This window comes from Uloborus diversus, chromosome 8 (genome assembly GCF_026930045.1).
Source record: "Uloborus diversus isolate 005 chromosome 8, Udiv.v.3.1, whole genome shotgun sequence".
Classification (NCBI taxonomy): domain Eukaryota; kingdom Metazoa; phylum Arthropoda; class Arachnida; order Araneae; family Uloboridae; genus Uloborus; species Uloborus diversus.
Genome location: NC_072738.1, coordinates 119,702,702 through 119,724,400, shown reverse-complemented (window position 1 = coordinate 119,724,400; position 21,699 = coordinate 119,702,702). Strand labels below are relative to the sequence as shown.

General features: G+C 30.9%; 1 protein-coding gene across 1 annotated transcript in view; it reads left to right on the top strand.

Moving 5' to 3' along the window:
- LOC129228562 (uncharacterized) overlaps positions 1-21,699 on the top strand; it is an 84,404-nt gene that overhangs the window by 36,963 nt on the left and 25,742 nt on the right. Inside the window, exons 3-4 of the mRNA XM_054863245.1 lie at positions 4,652-4,719; positions 18,895-18,975. Coding sequence (XP_054719220.1) covers positions 4,652-4,719; positions 18,895-18,975 — 149 coding nt within the window. The remainder of the gene's footprint in view (positions 1-4,651; positions 4,720-18,894; positions 18,976-21,699) is intronic.

Below are 21,699 nucleotides of genomic sequence, written 5' to 3'. Positions count from 1 at the left end.
ACTTGATGTTTCCAAGAAGTGGATGAAAACCATTGAAGTCCCGAAACGTTACGTGGAAATACTCAGTAATGTTTTGGAAATTTTTTACAGTGTGACATTTCAACTCTTAACTAATTCAAATATGTTTCATTATTACACTAGCGTATGATTTCCTGATGAGCAATATTCTATAGAAGATATTATCTACTAAAGAGATGTATGGTTCAGAAAAAAGTGTTGAGTTATGTGCTGAAGTTTTAATTTAACACATCCAGTAATAATTCTATTCTATTCCGTTATATTTACGCATTGGCCGATTTATTCCGAATTAAATCGAAGTACGGACGTAACCCCACTTTCACTCCCATTCTGACAGACCGGGGAAGATAATGCTTAGTTAGTGTGTCGCCTGACAGCACGATTCATCGACGGCAATGGGTGGGGCACAAAGCCCTCGGCGGAAAGCTTTAAATGAGCATGGGGCGTGACATGCAAATAAGTTGCGAGAGTTTCCTCTCTTAGCAGGTTTTTCCTAAATTAGGGGTAAAAAGCTACGTGGTGTGTAACTCACGTTAAATGCTATGTGTTCTTTTCTGAACGTGGTCATTACAAAAGGGGGTAGAATGTTAATGAATGTCTTCGAAAAAGGATGTGTAAAAATGCTGGTGCTGAAAAGATGGAGTGAATGACTGTAAGATTTATATTGTTTGAACAAGCGAGTCCTGATGAAGAGTATTTTCTTCCATAGATATCTGCAGCACGTAAAGGAGAATGAGTTATGGGATTGAGTTTGAGATGGGCTTTTATTTTGATGTATCCGTGTTTTTAAGTAAACGTGTTATATTTACAGATTTTGAGTTTGAGCTGCTAAGGGTGGGATTACATTGAAAAGACGTCATGAATTTATTTTTAACATAACTAAAACTAGTAAAAAAGGAGATTTTGTTTTTGAAAAAGAAATGTGCGATACGGGGAACGAAAGATAAATTGCAGTATGTACTTGAAAAAAAAAATCGTTGCGTTATGTGTTTTGCTAAAGTAACTCATAAAAGAAACATAACGCTCCAAAACACCAAAAACGGAAAAAACTGGGTTTTAAGGGCCATTCCACCGTCACGTTTGGCACAAAAACACGCTTAAATTTCTTTAACATTTTGTCATATCTCTTAATATTTTAAACAATCAGGGGGGAGCGAGTGTTCATTGTGCCCTGTCACCTTCAAATGTTCTGAGGGTAAACAGTGAGTTTGGTGTCAAAAAAGCCTCATGATAACTCATATAGACTCGCTGGTATTTGAAAGATAAAAATGTTTCTTTTTGAAAAGCATGTTTTTGACTTATGAAATTCAAACACATGTTTTCTGATGTTATTTTTGTGGCATCCCGTAATAGAGGGCATCTCGTGCAAGCAAAATATTTCTGAGAGTTGTTTTCAAGATTAAATTCATATCTTACTTGTTTTTTTTAATCTTTTGCTCTGAAACGATTGCAATCCCAGAATCCTGAATATTTTTTTTGATTAATTTTATTATTATTATTTTCAAAATCAATTCAATTGTAGGTGGCAAGTCCAAAGGTTACTCTATATTCGATTTATTTAAATGTAATTAAGAATCATTTTTAGCCTACTTTCCCAGTAAAAGTCAGAAAAAGAAGAAAAAAGCATGGAAGAAGGCTTAATGTATTTTAAAAATATCGCAAAAAAAAAAGAAATAAAATAAATAAATAAATAAATAAAATAAAAATAAAAAAGGCAAAAATAAATAAAATAATTAAATAAATATTGAATATTTCATGAATTTTATTTTTCAAAAATTTGTAATAAAGCTTGTATATTTTTAAGACTTTTTTTGTGTGTTTCTATTTTTGTAAAACATCTGAATGTTTTGTTACTTTCAACACCGAAAACTGCATTTCAAATATCAGTTAACACACATTTATAGGGCGGCTGTTAATTTTCAAACCTAGAAAAATATTCAACCAAATTCTAAATGCACAAAAAATTTGAAAGTTTACAACTATTGTTTTGTGTATAATCAAATATTTTATAAAATATTAAAAAAAAAAGAAAAAAGAAATGGAACGCAGTTTCATTGTGCTTGAAGTCTTATAGCTACAGTAGTTAAACCATAAATGCAGACTTTAAAGTGAATGTTTGGTACCTTTGTGTAGCTGCAGTTATTATGATATGACATTGTTCAGACAAATACATACTATTTACTTTTAATACGAAAGTTAGAGACACGAAAACAGAAAAATTAAATGCTTAATGAGAGAGAGGGAAGTACTAACAACTATAATAAAAAGTAAATGTTAAACAAATGCAATTTTTAATATAAAAAAAATGCAGACGATAAATAATAAAATCTTATTTTGAATATGAAGACAACAGACTGTACAACAAAGCTGTCCACAATACTAAGAAATGATTGTGTTTAAAATTTTTTCCTTAAAGAATGTTTTAACAGTCATTCCGGTTAATTCCTTCTGTTAAATTTGATCACATGAGCTGTCGTAATTACAAGATGTAACTTGTAAAATTAAGTTTTTTTCCGCATCCAATCTTCCCCATGCCTTCAGTATTTAACGAAGAACTATTTTCCCGCAGCGAAAAAATCCAACAAAGCTTGATGAAGGACGAAGAAAAAAGCTAAAGACGAACTTAAAGGGAAAAAAGTCAACTGTTCTTGAAGACGTCCGAGATCTTGAGAGAATAGCCATTTCTTTTTGTGGTAAACGGAGAATTCCAACCAACTTTCAGATTTTCTTTCCTCTGAGGAGAACGTCTTAAATGTCTTACGGTCTCTTGAGACATTGAAGAACAGCCACTATTTAGGGTCTACAGCTAAGCCATTTACTTTCTCTTTCAACTTCTCCTTTTACCTTTTTTGTTAAAAGAAATGTGGCAACGAAAAGTAAACTTCTTGAATTTTCATTTTTATTCTTAGTATTTTTGAGCTTGTTTTCTTTGATGCTGCACATAAAAACTTTTTTAGCTTGTCTTTACAAAGTGTAGTATTCCATTTAATAGAAGTATACATTTGTTCTTTCGATGTCAGCAAAATATTTCCTCTTAAAAAAGTTCCGCGATAATTTAAGGAAATATGTATCGAATAAAAAGCTTTTGTATTCCAATTTTTTAATTTTAAAAACAACGAACCGAATTTATTGGAGAAACAATCAAGTTTTTTCGTACCTAGTAGAGAGCAGAGAGGATGGGGCATCTGAACTTATACAGCTAGATAAAATCGAAAAATTATGTCTTGCTTGTCCGGTAGATGTATTAGCTTCAGAATCTTGTTGCTACATCTACTGAACCAAGCAACGAATAAAGTTTTGAATTTTATTTCGGAATATAATTGCAAGTGCCTCATTTTTCTCGCATCTCCCTTATCATTGTCTTTTCAGACTAATATAGACGCAATGCATGACCGTAGATTTATAATTTCAAATTCTAAAAAAAAAAAAAAAAAAAAAAAAGAACGAACGAAGAGAAAGTTTACCCTAACTTAGTCATGCAGATATTAGAAATTTATTTCGTTACAAAAATATATAACTTTCAAGAAATTGTCTATTTATTTTTGCATAGAGAAGTACATCAGATCTGAATTATGTATCACCATTCCTTTACGTCATGTTTTTTTTTTTTTTTTTTGAAACCTTGAAGAAAAGCTTCACGAATGCTAAGTTCAAATCATGAGAGAAAATTTTCCAACATCATATAACACAATAATTAATTCAAAATCTCTCATTTTTTTAAAATCACATTCAATACTTTATCGACAACATAAAGAAAAATTGTTTGTCACAACGTACTATATTTTGTTAAGTATTTGAATGCGATTGCACAGAACAAGCGATCAAATCTCACAGTGATTTCACGCAAAAAAACTGGTTTAGTTTGATTACATTTTGAATCTTGTCTTTTTTAAATGTTAAGTACTATAGTAAACAGGAGTTTTTAAACGCTATTTAGCATTTTTTAACGAATTAAATTTCTTTTTTTGAGATAAATGTTTAAAAGCCATTTCCACTTCAAACCTCTTAACGATCTTGTTATTTTCACGAAAACTGTTATAAAAGTGCCTATGTATTTATTTTCTTGAAGAAAGTTAGATAAACAAAGTTTATTTTACAATGTACGTATTTCTGCCTTAGCCCTGGCTATAAGGTGATAACTTACTGAATATACGTATTTATTTTTGATTTCTGGAATTTTATTTAGCCTGAAGTTTGCACACTCTAGCGTGGAAACATCACCGGTTTTAGAAATAAGAGACGAAATCCTAGCCGATGATTTTGAAAGGAGCACTCAAGAAGGGATTAAACCGTTTCTACATAAATTTTTACAGTGTCACAGCAGCTATATTTCATTAATTCGCATTTTAACAGTTAAATCTAAAATATTTTGTTTTAGTTTACTGCAAAAAAGCACTGATGTCGATGTGTAAAAGTTTGTGGAGTATCTTTAAACAAATTTAATTATTACATGTATTTTAATGCATTACATTAAAACTTTTTAATTTTTGCATTGATCATAAATATTATTTTTGTTTAAGATTAAATAACTCAAGTATTTATTTAATAATATTCACTTCAACCATTATAATAACAATTGTAAAACTTATCTTTCATTTTCGGTGTTTTAAACTATGTGTTTTCTTTTTTATAGGAAAGAAAAGTGCTTTAGATGTGTTGTGATATACGAAAAACATCCAAATGTGTTACAATATCGAGAAAGTAAGTTGTTTAAAATGCTTTGCGTTAAACATTTTTTAAGTAGGTTATAAAATCACATAAGTTTTCCCCATTCCCATTTTTCGGAATTATACCCTAAGTATTACATAAATTTATTCGTACACAACATTTATTTTTTAGTAAACTTAGTTTGATGCAGCATAAAAATAAAGAAATGTGTTCGCTTATTTGCAGAAAACTACCTTCGCAAATCCGCTAAAAAATGCAAATTTTCCTCTTTTTTTTGATCGTTGTATGACATTTGTTATCGGAGTAAAGGCAGTTATTTATCACTTGTATATTAAGGCTGTACTGTCAGAAGTAAGTACATAACATTTTACTTCTAACAAAATCCGAGTGTGCCTAAATCTGTTCCCAATCGGTTCTAAAATGTGTTCCTAAGTTTAAGCTCAGCTTTGAAACTGAGTGGGAGACATTGATTCGAGCACAAGTACTCTGTCCGAACGTAGTCTCTGGGTTTAAATGCAGCACAATCGGATAACATTTTGCTCAGTTAAGGCAACTGTAACGGTTTTTTTTATTTAAAGTGTTCCAAATGTATTTATAATGAGTTCTGAGAATTTTTGGTACTTCACTTCTTTATAATTACGACGCTCTAACAGTCGGTAAATGTTTATGCATATTTATTACTTGAAAACTTTTAATTTTTACTAATATATTAGATTGTATTGATGCTTAAACTACTAGGTGTAATTTAAGTTTGTTGCAAATGGTGGATTAAATAGTTTTTTTTTATGTCATCGTAGTTTTCATTATAGTTTAAAAACTGAAATAAAAAACATATTTTGACAATAGATATGAGAGCATACTAGAAAGTTTTAAAACTTTGTGAAATACATCTTCAGACATTTATATAATCCTCTTAAAGTATTGGAAAATGTAAAAAGTTCTTGCATAGTTTTCTAAAGTTAGATTATGTCATATTGCGTCAGGATTATTTTATAATAATGTTTCTGGAAAAATTATTAATTTTTTCAATGGGGTTGTTTCCTTTAGTCAAAAGTAGTACTTTTTGTCACTGAAATTGATAGAACATGCAAATAATAATAATAATAATAATAATAATAATAATAATAATAATAATAATAACATGGACTCAGAAAATACTTTCATTTTCCCAACAGTTATTTTTTAATTATTTTTTTTTTAAATTTTCGATTCTTCAAACAAGGCGTGGTCTTTATGACGTCACAAATGATGCACTCAGGTGCATCTTTCTACCGAATTTCCGCGTTATAATAATCAAGACGCGAATTACAATTGCGCTCTACGCTTGCTATCAACCATATCGTTGCCAATACACGTGAATAAAGATGCGAATTAAATATTTTTGACCGTGAATTGCAACACTGAATGGCATTTCATCACTTGTGATATCATCGGCAGAAGCGTTAAACGATGAAAGACAACAGATTTAAGTAATTTTTAAAAACATTAAACTTAAAGAAATTATTTAAAAAATGGTCACATTCTGTGTTTTTAAGCATGCTCTTTCAAAAAAAAAAAAAATACTTTTAAAATTTTGGAAACAACCCCACTCGATTCATTTTATTTTTGCATAAATCCAAAGCTCCAAAAATTGCAAAAAGCAAAAATATTGCCTAAAATTCAAAACCAAGCAGTTTCAATTTTGGAAAAATAATATATATTTTATTTTATAATGTTCCTGTAACTCTTAAATTATATTTTCAGAACTGTTCCTTTAATTATAATAAATAGGAAAAACCTTTGCAATTACAGATCTAAACCTTATTTTATTGTATCGTTTTTTTAATTCCCTTTTTTTACCTGCTCTTCCTTTATTACATTTAAACAAAATGAATTAGTATTTGGAAAGCTCAAATGACATATTTTGAAATCAAAGGTTTGTTCGGAGCTTTTTGAAGAACTAAAGAAAGAACTTTTTGAGTAACCATTTTTCCACCGGTAATTTTACTGCTTATTATACTGCATAGTACATGAATAAATGTAACAAAAAAAAAAAAAAGAAGGCATAAATAATGCGTCCAAAATAAATACTGTTAAAAGTATATCTAATAATAAAATATTACAAAATCCACAAATCCCCTTTAGAAAATAACGATTGCCAGAATATATAAATAAATAAATAATCCCAGCCTTTAAAATACTCACAGATGATTTTATTTAAACTTTCTAAGTTATTTACTTAAAAAAGCACCGGTAAATAACGTTTGTAAAAGGGAAAAGAATCAACAATAAAATGAAAACTAATTTATGTTTGAAAAAAAAAGTTTAATCAACAAATCCAATAAGTAGAAAAAAACAATTTTTAACAATAACAATAAAACAAGGAAAAAACCATAAAATCTGAAAAGATTTATAACGTGTAAAAAAAAATAAATAAATAGCATTATGAGACCTAGCAACACACCTATGAGCTATGGTTTATTCGTCGAGCATTCGCAATGGATCACGTAACTAACTTATCACAAAAGATTGTGATACGTTAAGCCCAGGCAAAGTAAAATCAACAGGATAGGTTAATAGTTTAAGCTGGTTTTAGTTATAAAATAATATTTAATGCCTAAAAAGAATAAGAGTACAAAAACAAAGTTTAGCAAACGATTTCATAAAAATGTCACAATAGAAGAATTCGTTTTTTTTTTTCAAATAAAGTGGCATTTTCAATCAAATGATATTTTTCATACCATATTATTAGACTGCTATAATTCTTGTATAAATCCGTCAAGAAGCTAGCTTTGAACAAATAAAGTCTCACATATTTATGCTCATAAACAAAGATACTCTGAAAATGAGAATGAAAGTAATCTTACATCAAGCACGCAGGGTTTCGAAAGTCAATAGGCTAGACTCAGAAATCGCAGTTTATCCTTTACTGCACATTAGTTGAATTGGAGTCCAAAGGAAGAAACTCCCAGAAGTGCTTTAGACATTACTTCAGCATCTCATGATCTGTATCCGCTTAAAAATGTTTTCATCGCTTGCAGCTAAGGTCTTAAGAGCAATTTTGTGTTGCTCACTTCAATCAGTGTTCCATAAAAGCATTTGCAGAAACGGTTTCGGTTTTGATGCTAAGCTTAAAATTAAAAAAGAAAAAAAATCACTGAAAGGTGACTGCGCTTAAAGCTGCATTAAAAAATATGTTGTAGATGATTTTATAAAAGCAATTTGATTGCCACTTCACATTTTTGAAAAGTACGTAGTATTACAACTGTACTGTTATACTAGTTATAGCGTAATTGTAAATTATGCAAGGAAAGAGTTGTTAATGACAAAAAATCGGCCACTTGAAAGTTTGTCACCAACAAAGGGTGTCTTACAGCAACAAGTGCTTTCCAGGCTGAACACATTTTGGGACAAGTTCACAAGCGTATCATACGTGTACCATCTCCAAGTGAATAGGGTCAGATGACAAACCTTGGCAGCTGAAATGATCGGAGTTACCGGAAATTTCTGATTCATGCAGTGAGCTCATTAAGTGCACCTGCAAAATCTGAACAAGTGTAGCAGCTAGCTGCAGAAGTGTTGGTCTGTCCTGAACATTATTATGCAAAAATTAATGCGAAGAATGAAGCATTTGAGTAACGATATAGTACAAATATTTTTGTACATATTTGCATTTAATATTTTTCCTATTTTTTTATTGGTACTTTGAAAAGCACGTAATCCCCTTTGTAAGTAATAAAATTAGATGTAAAAAAAAGTACCAAAGTGAACATTTAGCTTATTTTCAACATACAAAATGAAATATGTGACCTGAAAAACCTATAATTCGATATAAAAACCTCTTTTGTATGACATAGAGGAGCACGTTTATGCATTGGGTACGTTTACGCAGAGCCCTTTTTCAAAAACGAGTTATAACTTTAGAGCCAACAGACATAGCAGATTGATGCTGCTCCCTAGCAAATATTCTCAGAAGTTTTTGAGCATCAGTCGCGTTTCGGTTTAGCATGCAGATAGAAAAATCTGCTTTCTACCAAGCCGAGTAAATTTTGTGTTGAACTTTTTGGAGGTTATTGTGAATGAATAATAATTTACTAAAAACAAATAAACACATATAAAAACAGAATTTTACAATGTTTTTTAGAATCATTTTTGTATGTACAGAAAAGTTATTAAATTTTTTTGAAGGATAAAAATAAATCCAAACTTGCTGACCGGGCACGTTTACGCATTTTCATCGGGGCACATTTACGCACGTTCTTACTGTGTCTTACTACTCTGTCTTACTTCTAAACGGACATGTGTATTAAAAAATACACAGATAAAATTTAAAAAACATCTCTTTTTTTGGTAGTGAATTAGTCTCAATTTTACTTGTTTTCGTAATAATTGTCTGCAAGCAAATTGAAAAGAATCCAGTCTAATTTGTTTTATTTAATCTTTTAGGCTGCTTCGTAAATTATTTCATGGTCTCTAATTACTTGTGCCAAGTTTACGTAATGTGTTTAAGAAAATTACTGCTGTGCGAAATGTTTCTTAATTAAGCAGCGCAGTACGAAGATGCATTATTTTGAGAAATGCATGCTCTGGTCTTAAGGTTAAATTTGTTCCTGCCCAATTTTTTAAAGAACAGTAATTTTCAAAGCGTTCTATATTAGTGGATTTAAATGTAATTTGAGTTATTTTTTACACATTTTTTCCCCGTCTGATTGTGTAAGTTAGAAGTGTATTGCAACTTATATTAAAGAGCAGGAATTTATCTGAAAAATAAAAATCCCTTTAAGATAATAATAAGTGGATCGGCATTTGAATGCAGGGAAAAATGAAAGAAAAATTTAAGCAAAAGTTATTTCACACATGAATGCATAAAATTGAAAACATGCAGAAAAAAAAAAAACAAATATTGTGTAAAGTACGTATCTGATTACGATGGTACCTCCCAAAGTGGGAGGTACCTGTGCTTTTTCTATTGATGCATCTGCCATCTATCAGATAATGTTGAATCTAGTTGCCAAAGAGTTGGTGCTTAATGTAGCGATCATAAGCAGTGGTATGAACTGCAGTTATGACAGGTAAAAGTGTTTGCTTCATATTTTACTAGTTTTCTGCAGAGTTGCAATTCTCAGGTTTCCTTGTTCCTATTCGTTTAAAAATTAGATTTTCAAAATTTCGTATTTCTAACGTACATACTGTACGATAAGTACATGTTTGTTAGTCTTCTTTTTATTTCAAACATGATACCGCATGTAATTAAGAATGAAAATTAGGTTGGCGAGGAGTGCTATAAGAGGGATAGATCAATGTCGTGCAAAAAACGCGATGCAGGAAAGAAGTAAATTACTTTTTCCGTAGAAAAGAAAAAACATAGGAGGGGAGGTGAAGATGAAAATGGTGATGTGTGTGTTCATTGGAAAAGGTCATCTTCCAATAATGTGCCTGGTGATTTGCAAATGTAAACTGATAATCACAAAAATAGTATATATATATATATATATATATATATATATATATATATATATATATATATATATATATATATATATATATATATATATATATATATATATATATATATATATATATATATATATATATATATATATATATATATATATATATAAAAATCTCGTGTCACGATGTTTGTTCGGGGTAAACTCCGAAACTACTCAACCGATTTTTCTCAAATTTCATATCTACGTGTCATTTGGTCCAACTTAAAAGATAGGATAGTTTTCATAATTTTTTATTGCAACTTTCATATTTATTATGCAATAATAGTGTGAATTAATTGTTTAGTTCTAAAAATTCTTAATAGATGGCGGTGTAATTTAATTAATCGATATAACTCTAACATCGTATGACTTACTGCTAAAAACACCATGATAAAAAAGCTCAGAAATGTTATTTAGAATTTCCATATAACATTTCGGGATATTACAGGTTATTATTCACTTCCTGAGAAAATCAACTATATTTTTCAAAACGTTTCCTTGAATTGCTACAAATTGCAAATTTCACAACGTTGTGAAAAATATTTTTCTCCACCAGTATCAGGATTAACTAAACGTATTTAATAGGTGTATCGGTTTCGGAGCGATTAAGGTTCGCCCAGATTGACTCAACACGCAATGAGTGCGAAAAGATTAAGGTTCGCCCAGATTGACTCAACACGCAATGAGTGCGAAAACAGATCTCGATCACGAAGCTTTGTAAGAAGTGCAGAGGAGTTACGTCCGAGCTACTTGCTTGAGAGTCTGCCTTCGCGTTGGCAATGCGTGCATTAATGCTTTGAGAGCTGTCTTAGAAAAGTAGAAAGGTTCCATGCTATTATATTAAACCTGAGTCAGGCTTCTCTAAAGGTGCCAGAATCGTAACTGCCTTTAACCAAGAAGACTACTGAATTCTTCAGAAATATTCCACGCTAATTTCAGGAAGGTTAATGAATTTAAGCGGAAAACAATTATTTTCTTTATTTTGTTCCCCAAAGAAATTTTTAATATCATTAATTCTTGCAAAGATACGTTCGCAACAGAAAATTGCAGTGACAATTGCATCGTCAGGCATTGCTGCTACTTTTTTTAGATGGTAGACAAACAGCACATTCAGCTTTAAAGTTGCCTATTAGATATTCATAACAAACAAAATGCAATGTGTAACATTAAAGAAAAAAAAATGGCTGTAGTGTTGCAAGAGAGTGAAATTAAAATATGGGATAAGTGTACTATGGCTCATGAGTAAAAGCATTCATTAGAAGCACATCATAGGATTGTGCAAGATTTGAACGGCAACGATAAACTTTTAGACCAAATTGTCTGAATACTGTCTGGGGACTTCCGGCAGACGTTACCAGTTATTCCGATGAAATCAACGCATGTTTAAAATAATCGTTTTTATAGCGTAATGTCGAGATAATGCGATTGGCCATGAACATGCGAGTATTAACGCAAAATAATCTAATCGCACAAGTATTTTCTAAGCAATTGCTTGGTATTGGAAACGGTGAAATTGAACTGTATCAAAATATACAGTACAACAAAGAGCCAGACAATTTCTACACTGCCATTGAGACGAAAAGTGAACTAATTGAGAGTCTATTCCCAGATAAATTTAATTTTTTAAAAATCATAATTGTCTCTGTAATCGCGCTGGTTTTGTAGCAGTTTTGTTTTCGGTAAACATTCCCGAAGAGACGGGAATATTTGTGGATCGTCAATTGTCAACTGTCAAATACATATCCCGATACATGTCGCAAATTTTATTTATTGGTCGCACAAAGTCATTGGGAGTTGACACTTTCTAATGCAGGTTTGACATATGGAGAAACAGTATTCGTCAACTGTTTAAAACAATTTTGACGACATACTATCCAACACAATCATCATTTTTCAAGGAGAAACTATATAACTTTCACGTTTGAAGACGTATTTCATAAAGTTTAACAAACACACAAATGTCGAAATCCAGATTTTACACCAGAGATGAATATGAAGCTTTAGTTTTAACTGAAGGTTTTTGCGTTTTAATTTCAAATTTGAAACTTAATTATTATGATATGCCGTCACTTGATAGTTGGGCCACCGACTTAGTTAACACTGATTTGCAACGTATAACAACAGAGCAATGACGCTGTCTTAGCTACAATTATTGCGAATAATGAGCCATTACTGACGGTTGGAAAAAAGCTCCTCATTGATGCTGAACAAGCCTATACAGTTGTCGATGAAAACAAAGCAGTAAACATTCCAACTGAGTTTTTAAATGCCCTGGATACACCAGGAATGCGACTACACGATTTCCGGTTGAAAATTGGCTCAACAATTTATTTTTTTCGCGATTTAAACCCACCTAAATTACGCAACGGTACACGTTTCTTCATCAAAAGTCAACAATTTTGACGGGAAAGTTTAAAGGAGAAATGTTTGTGTTGCCACGTAATCCATTAATAGAGTCAAAATTTTCAAACAGATTTGAAAGACTTCAATTTTTGATTCGTTTAGCTTTTGCAAAGACCATAAATAGATGTCAAGAACAAACAATGTCTTCTTTCGGTTTGGACTTGAAACATAAATATTTCTCTCATGTGCAACCATATATCGCCTACTCACAAGTGGAAAGTTATCGTACTTTTCGTATTACTAAAAGACTGGTTAAGCAAGAACATAGTGCACAACTTAGTGCTTAGACAGTTTTCAGTTTTCAAAAAATAGAAACAATAGTTCGAAGTCAATGTTATCTATTCCATTGAAAAAATTTAATTTTTATATGTTTTTAATTTAGTTAGTGTATTTTGTAAAGAAGTTATTGATTACAAACTATAGAGAAAGCTGAGGTGAATAAAATGTAGTGTAGAATCTAAAAGTGTATGGTGGTTTACGCTTAGTTTCTACATTCGGTTATTTTACAATCAGTTTCGATATTTACTGTCACTATCAAGTTATTTTTGGTTTTTTTTTGACCGAAGTCATACTTACAAAATTTACTAAGCGTAAGTATAGTGCTTTTTCTATAGAAAATTTAGTTAGTACCTACTGGATTCAATAAGTACTTTCTTCAGCCTCGACTGTTAAAAAAAAAAAAAAAAACGAATCGTTACTGAGTAAAAATTTTCGATACTTGCTTGCAGTTCTGGTTAAGCTTTGGCTATATTTGCATTACTGCTTACAGAAGTTCCTTCATAAATCAGAAGGGTGCTAAGCTTTTTTTTTATCCCTTCCTAAGTTTACCCTAAAGTTCCAGAAACACGACTAGCTTCAAACGGGAAGATCTTCGAATTTTTCAAGAGGCTTCCGAGATAATTTCAGGAAGGTTATTAACTTTTACCGGAAAACTTTCCGGGTTTTGGCATGACATGTTACTGGCAGAAATTGGCCATATCAGCTGCCCATAATTTTTCAGGAACATTTATGAATCGTTTTTACATTGAATCAAGCCCATTATCAATCTCATATGTTTTAAAATCGGCTATATTATTTTAAGCTCTATTAAAAATATTTATTTGATTCTATCAAAATAATGAGTAAAAGTTTATTTTAATCCAACTTCTTTGCCACAGCAACGCGTGGCTGGGTCAGCTAGTATATATATATAAATTCAGTAAAATTTTGCGGCTGATTGCAAACAAAATCAAGAATTTTACTTGTTTTTATTCGAGAAAGAAAAATGGCAACAGATCTTTCGTCTCAGTGATTTTCTTCCCGCAATACATTTTAATAAAAGCATTGGAAGGTTGAGATGAAGCACTGAATAATAATTTGAATGAATTAAAGCCTTCGAAAAATAGGTATTTTATGTCGAAATCTAAGTGTCATAATAAATAGTTTTTAACTGATATCTCCGCTAATTATTATCGAGGGATTGTGTTAAATAACCAAACGTAAAGACGAGAAGATTACGAATTCATTGATACCTGGTTCGATGGTCAGTTCACTGTCGTTCGGGAGAAGTAACTCGGACATAGACAATTACATAGATACATATGTACATACATAGGCACATGCTCAGTTTTTAACTATATAAGATAGAGCGAAATAATTAATACTAATTTTTAAAAAAAAACCTTAAATTGTAAAGTATGATAAGTAGACTACTTGGTGACAAGAAAACAGACTACAAGAAGGCATTCATTCCTATTGATATTTTCAGGAATACCTCACAGTTCAGTGAATCCGTTTCAAGAGACTCAAAAAGAGTTTGCTGGAGCAGACGAGGCGCGTTTTATCACTGAGCAAACGAACTTTCCGTTTTGAAAATATTGATTTACCAGAATATAGTCAATGGAAATTGCATTCAAATGACATTGTTCAAAAATGTTTGAAAATATGCGTTTTTTTTTTTCAGTATAATATGAGGAAATAATTAGTTGTCCTTAAAAAAGAACTCACATTAAGATATATCGCTAAGAGGAAAAAAGAAAACGGGGGGGGGGACGACTCCAAAAAGGCATTGCTGTTTATACTTTCAAGATTGCCTCACCCATCACTGAATCAATCGGAATAAGTTTATTTGATTAGGCGAGCTTTATCGCTGAGCAAACAATTTTTTTTAATGAAAATTCATTTGTCGGGAGACAATATGGGTAAATTGTGTTAAAATGCCCCTTTATTAAAATTACCGGCATGCACCTTTAGAAAAAAAAACTGATGCATCGTTAAGTAGGATAGTAGGTGAAAAGAAAAAAAACGACAACAAAAAAGCATTCCTATTGATACTTTCAAAAGTACTTCCCTCCTTAGTTAATAAATTCGAAGAGTCTGGGAATAAGTCTTCCGGAGTAGAGGAGGCGAGTTTTATCGCAGAGCAAACGATTTTTTTTCTTTTTTAATGTAAAGTCATTAGCCGGAAGATAATACGAGTACATTGAGTCACAATTCCGATTTGTTAAAACATCTCGATAAAGATACCTATAGTTATGGATGATAGGATATAACAATGTAACCTTTAGAAATAAACTGAAAATTGTGTTGCATCGTTAAGTAGAATAACAGGTGAGAAGTAAAAACAACAACAGAAAAGCACTCCTGTAACAATTCCTGTAACTTGAACTGAGGCTGAACTTTCTCCAGGGCCCTACCCAATGGTTAAACCACATCTGTCGTAGGTACGGGGATCCTGGGGTGTAATGTAATGTAATGTACTGATACTTTCAAGAATGCCTCACTCCTCAGTGAATTCATTTCAAGAGTCTGGGAAAAAGTCTGCCCGGGTAGATGAGGCGGGTTTTATCGTAGAGCAAACGATTTTTTTTTAAAGTCATTAGCCGGAAGATAATACGAGTACATTGAGTTATAATTCCGATTTGTTAAAAAATCTCAATAAAGATACCTATAGTTATGGATGATATGGTATAACTATGTATGCACCTTTAGGAATAAACTTAAAATTGTGCTTTATCGTTAAGTAGAATAACAGGTGAGAAGAAAACACAACAAAAAGGCATTCCTATTGACACTTTCAAGAATGCCTCACTCCTCAGTGAATACATTTCAAGAGTCCCGGAACAAGTTTGCCGGAGTAGATGAAGCGGGTTTTATTAGTAGGCAAACTAACTTTCCTAAAAATGAAAACAATCATTAGCCGGACGATAAGACGAGTAAATTGTGTTTAAATTCCAATTAATTAAAAACTTCTAAATAAAGACATTTAAAATTAAGGATGAGAGTAGGGGTGCACCGATAAGCAAACGGATCGATTACTGATTAATCGGCTATTGATAATCGACCGATTAATCGGCTTAGCCGGTTGATGATCACAATTATTTTTAAGACTAGTCACTTTTTTTCTCTTTTTCATTTCGACGATAAATAGTTAATAGATTATTTATGAGAGATGATTTATTTTTCTCCTCTTTCCTAATTTTCCTAAAACAATTTCAAAAATTTCTTCCGATTTCTTTCAGTTTTCTTATTATTAATGATGTATTTACATATTGTCAACTAGACGTTAAAATTATAAAATATTAGGGGATAGCCTGTGGTAACCAAGTTAATTTATTAGCACTTTAATTTAAATTTAGTTTTATGTTATTAGTACCTATTTTATCCACGATTTAATACTTATAAAAATTATAAAATTATCTAAGAGCAGTATTCTAAAGGAGGAATTGTATCGACGTATAAAAAATGGCGAAACAATGTATATACGAGTATGTTTATAATTATTCAAAATTGAAAAACTTAATTTAAAAAATAACATTGCTTCAACTAGACATGTTAGTTTGTAATAATAAAAGTAATCCTAACAATAATGATAATATCAATAATAAAAATAATAATAATAAAATATGTATATATTTTTTTTAATCAAACCATATTTAATAATAATAATTTTCTTGGTGAATTAAAAACTAATAGTTTAAAGAGTAAATGGTAAAATGTATGATGTAATCCTATGTATAGTTACAAGAAACAAAATGACAGGAAAAAATATTGAGTCTTCAAAAGTTGAGGGTTGTAATTTAAATTTAGAAAATGATCCTGATTTTCTTTAAGAAGCAAAACAAAAGTCTTAGTCTGTTTTTCTTTTTTCATTGGAGAGTTAAGGAGAGGTTACAGTGGGATCATAAACACATTTAATTTTTCTGCAAATAATTCTATCTTTAAAGATACATTTAAATATCATTGTAACATAAAAACAGAATGTTGCTTTAAGGCAGGTGATGTGAAAAGAGTTTGGAGGAGGGTCTTGAATGGGATAAAGATTTTTGCTTCACAATTTAAAAGTCCTGGAGTTTAATTATTAATAACAGTGTCATGTGAATATCAGCTGTAAGAGTTCAGATTCTTTAACATTCCATTAAATATTCCGCGCTATCTATACTTTATATTTTGTTTTTCTCCGTGCATTTTCATCTTATATTATATAGTAATATTCAGACAAAATTGCATTTTTTTTATTGCTGGTAAATGCATTTATCATAATTTCTTGTTCCAGATAAACTTAAAAAAAAAAAGGCTTTGAACAATATTTTTTCCGCCGATTTTTGATAATTGGCAAAGTGACCGATTATGGCCGATTAATTGGTACGTGCTGCATCCTTAGAGGACAGGACGAAACAATATGTGCACCTTTGGAAAGAAAAGTTTAAAATGAAACTAATCGTTAAATAGGATAATAGATGACAAGAAAAAACTACAACACAGGATATCATTCCTATTGATATTTTCAAGAATACCTCACTCCTCAGTGAATCCATTTCAAGAGTCCCGGAATAAGTTTGCCGGAGTAGATGAGGCGGGTTTTATCGCTGAGCAAACGAACTTTCTTTTATGAAAACATGCATTAGCCAGAAGATATCTGCCGTGAAATACGACAAGCTTAATCCTCAAGAGTGCACTTCCACGATCGCTCCAAAACGTATCATAACTTTATGTTAGCCTTCGAACTCGGGCTTCTAGCTTTTTACCCCTAAAGCTGGATTTCCTAAAAGCAATTTCGTGTTGTGATATCCGTTTTCGGTTTCTTGGTGCAAGCGAAGAAGAACCTTTGAAACCTATAGTGGATAGATATTTTAGTCTCATTTTTTCCGCAGTTGCTATAGAAACATCAGAAAAATGGAGAGCTTTGAAATGTGATTTTAGTCAGTTGGTAAAAAATGCTCTCTAAATGCCATTTTCTTTTGTTCTAAAAACCACCCTGTCTATTTTTTTTTTTGCTTAGTTTTATTTTTCCTCTTCGAAAAATGCAACCACTTGAGTAATCTTTAGTAGTTGGATTGTATTTTTCTTAGCCCGTGCAGAGTAATGTGCTAGGAAATCTTTGGTGTCATTAAAATTCTAATGAAAAAAAGCATTGTGTTTAATTCATATTTCTCTTTCAGCTTCCTAATAGTATGTTATAAACTGTAAAATTTAATTATTACCTTCATATCTTTCTGTTTTGAAAGTAGCTTTAACTTGGGTACTTTACCCTGAATAATGGGATTTTGGAATTAATGGATTATGTTTAAAAAATTAGAGTTATAGATGTATTTGTTTCTCTTTTCACCAAATCAAGATTTAAATTTAAAAATATTTTTTCCAGATAATTTGTATGTCTTAAGTCAAAATGTGTCGTTTTTTTCTGTTATAGAAATTACGTAATTCTTAATTTAGTACTGCATATAATTTCGGAAGAGGACTCACGAGTTAAATCTCGACAGAGTATTACATAACATCTTACGTGTATAATATTAAGTATTTCTATAAAAAGCATCTTTTCAGTTATCTTAAAGACGTAACTACTTCTTGTACCATTAACAAGAGCAAGCATTTGCATGATGTAGCATGGAATTAATTTTATTTTCAAATAGGTGTTAATATGAACTTCTGATAATAATTTCGTAATTAAAAAAACTGCATTTCTTTATTGACGACATTTACGTATTTAAAATCTAATTTCTAAAGGTGCGTGTATGAATTACTTTAATTCAGTGATGACTACGGTTCCTGTTGTTTAGATATTGAGATATTTAAGAATTTAGTTTTGAAAGAGTGTCAATTTTTGATAGTAAAAAAAGATTGACTAAACAGATAAAATCGAAAAATTAACAAGAGGATTCACAAAATGTTACATTGATTGAAATGATAATTTTCTCAGTTCGGTGCGTGTTTATCATAAAACTCATGTTTAACAAAAAGCCTTTTTTCACTTTTTTGCTTTTTCTTTGATGTTCATAATTTTTTTTTCTCTTACATTGCTAAAGACTAAATTTTGTAAAGACTTTGACAGAGTTTTTTTTTCTTTGTATTGCAGCTTTTTGTGATGGATACAGATCGTTGAGCCAAGCTTGTTCTATAATAAATGCAGATGCTCCACTATATTCTTTATTTAGAGGTAAGTTGCATACAGCATACTTATAGAAAAACAAAGTAGCAATGAAACCTTTTTAATGGTTTTTAAATGCATACAACATAATGTATTTCTTAAAAATATTTAAATAAACGAATAAGGTAGTTAAAAGTCAACTGACTACAATAATGAAAATGTTTATATACTAGTGCAAATGATAAGAGAAACGCCAATCAGTTTTATTGCAAGACAAGTTTGTTAATCTTTATAGTTGCTAATTTTGAAATTGATTTAGAAAAACTACTTAGTTAAATCTTTTAAGTTAGACTATATCTACAATCATTTTACTCACATAATTTTTGATACATTTTTTTTCCGTAAACTTGCTTACTTTTTTCTGCACAAAATGGTACTGAAAATATAAATGTGTTTCTGTACCTATTTTGCTTTGCTATCTCTACAGCACGCATTTCTTAATTTATCATAAAGATATTTGTGGCTGAGAGAAGCAAAGGGATGTAAGTAGACATTTTTAAGTTTCGAGAAAAACTCAAATGAAGTTCAGATCCTTGGCAGGTTTTCATCGATTTTTTTTTAAAATTATGCTGTTTCGCACAACCTATCAGATCGATTAGAACTCTCCCTAGCACGAACACAGACGAGAGGATCTCACATCATTTGCACAGGTTGTCTCCGAAATTTTTGCACTTACATCCCTTTTTTTTAAACTGCCTTAGGTATAATTTTCAAATTAAAACAAATATTTTTATTACGAAAATTAGTTTTTCCTACAAATTAATATTGGTCTATGGTTCTTCATAAACTACTATTTTTCATCAAGCGTCCCATATATGTTTTTCATCTTAACATATTAAATATTTTTAAGAATTATATTTATTATTATTTTGGAGTGAAGAGCGTGGTTCAAAAGCTGCTATTTACGTCTTTCTTCTTCTTTGTGTGCGTAGGGGAGATGGGGGAGGGTTAGTACTACTTTCTGTTCTGTAAAAAAATAGTGAGTGTGTCGTTATTATTTTTTTCCTTTTTAAGTAACAAATGGTTTTGCAGCGGCGTTAAATATTATCTTTTAAAATTTACCGCCTTCTTCCCCATTCTTTTGATATATGTTAATAAAAAAAAAAAGTTTTTTTTTAATTTTATTTTTATTTATTTTTTTAATGTATAACATTTGAGTTTTTGTATTACTTCAATTTTTTTAAAGATAAATTTTAGTTTTAGAATTGTTTTATGAACCTATGTTACGCATTGCAAAAAAAAAAAAAAAATCAAACTAATACTTATCGCTATATATTCTTAACTGCTTTAAATTAATTAGCTATCAGTTTCTGTGCTTTATTTAAAGGAAGCTTAGCCTATTCATGTGTAAACATACTTAAATATTTTCCCAATAACGCATTAAGCAAAAGATTTCCGAAATCACAGCTCTTAAGTAGTTTGCAATTTTTCTCCTCACGGGATACTCTTTTTAAAGAAAACAAGAGCGCCAGACAAGGGCGGCAAATCTCTTGTCTCTTCGCATGTTATCGCCTGTCCTTTCTCCGCTGCGAAGTACTCAGCCGTGAAATTGCAACTCCCAAGTAAACAGATTACGCCCTAGCTGTAATTCACTGTTTATCGCTAACTCTGAAATTACCACCAGAATTTCTGCTTGGATTAACGCTCCTGGTATTGCCCTGGTCTCCACCGTGAACTAGAGCCTAGTTTCTCATTATAGCACCTGGCTTCCTTTTTAGAAGTATGTGTAGTTAATTAGAATAATTAAATATTGCGGTCTGAAGCCAAAAGAAGATTGTCTTCGCAGCAGCCAATGTGTTTGAGCAAGATTGGGAAAGCTGACGGTTATTCAATCCTGGATAACTAAGCTTGAAGAGATTAAATTTTCATTAACATATTATTCAAAAATCTTCTGATGTGCTTGCGCTATCAAAGGAAATCCACTTGGTGAGTTGGAAAAAATCATACCTTTTGGTTTAATTTCCTCTTCTTACTTCGTGAACGTGACTTAATGAAACATGAACTTTATAATTATTATGTAACTGAGGGAAAATTAATTTTTGATTTTGGATAAATTTTGCGTGAAAGTATGCATAAAAGCAGCCATTGAGTTTGTTGCCTTCCCATCTTCGGTAGCAGAAGTTTGGAATATTTAATATAAGACCCACATAGAGTATAAGCTCAATGCATAATAGGTTAGTTAAGATTACCCTTCTCAAAATTGCCAAAGCGGAAAAAAAATGCCTTTTCGCTCAAACAAATTTGTTCATAAATATTGAGAAAATATCATTGCATACCATCACGCCACGTACCATCACATAATAACAACATATTTTTATTGTATTTTCATTTGAGAATTCTTTTTTTTTTTTTTTTTTTCAGTCAATAGTTTTATACGAAACTGTTTAAGCAATTACTCCAAATTCTGAATTACATTGCTTTTTAAAGTGCATCTGACGACTTTCTTGAGATTAAAAATTGACTGTTTTGTGATTTATTTTCCTTCTTTTTTTTGTTTTCATGACCCAGCAAATGGTAGGGGGGAAAAGCATTACTGTATAAACGTCAAGCTGCAGAAAAACAGAAAAAATCGTTTTTTTTTTTGTAAGCAAATTACCAGGTCCGTCATTTCAAATTTTCGCGAGGGTGGGGGTGGCGGGTGTTTACTCAATGCAATCTTTAATCTGAAAGAAGCAAGAACCACACCCAGTTATGTGTAAAAACATTCATCAAATAATGTTAAATATGTAAAAT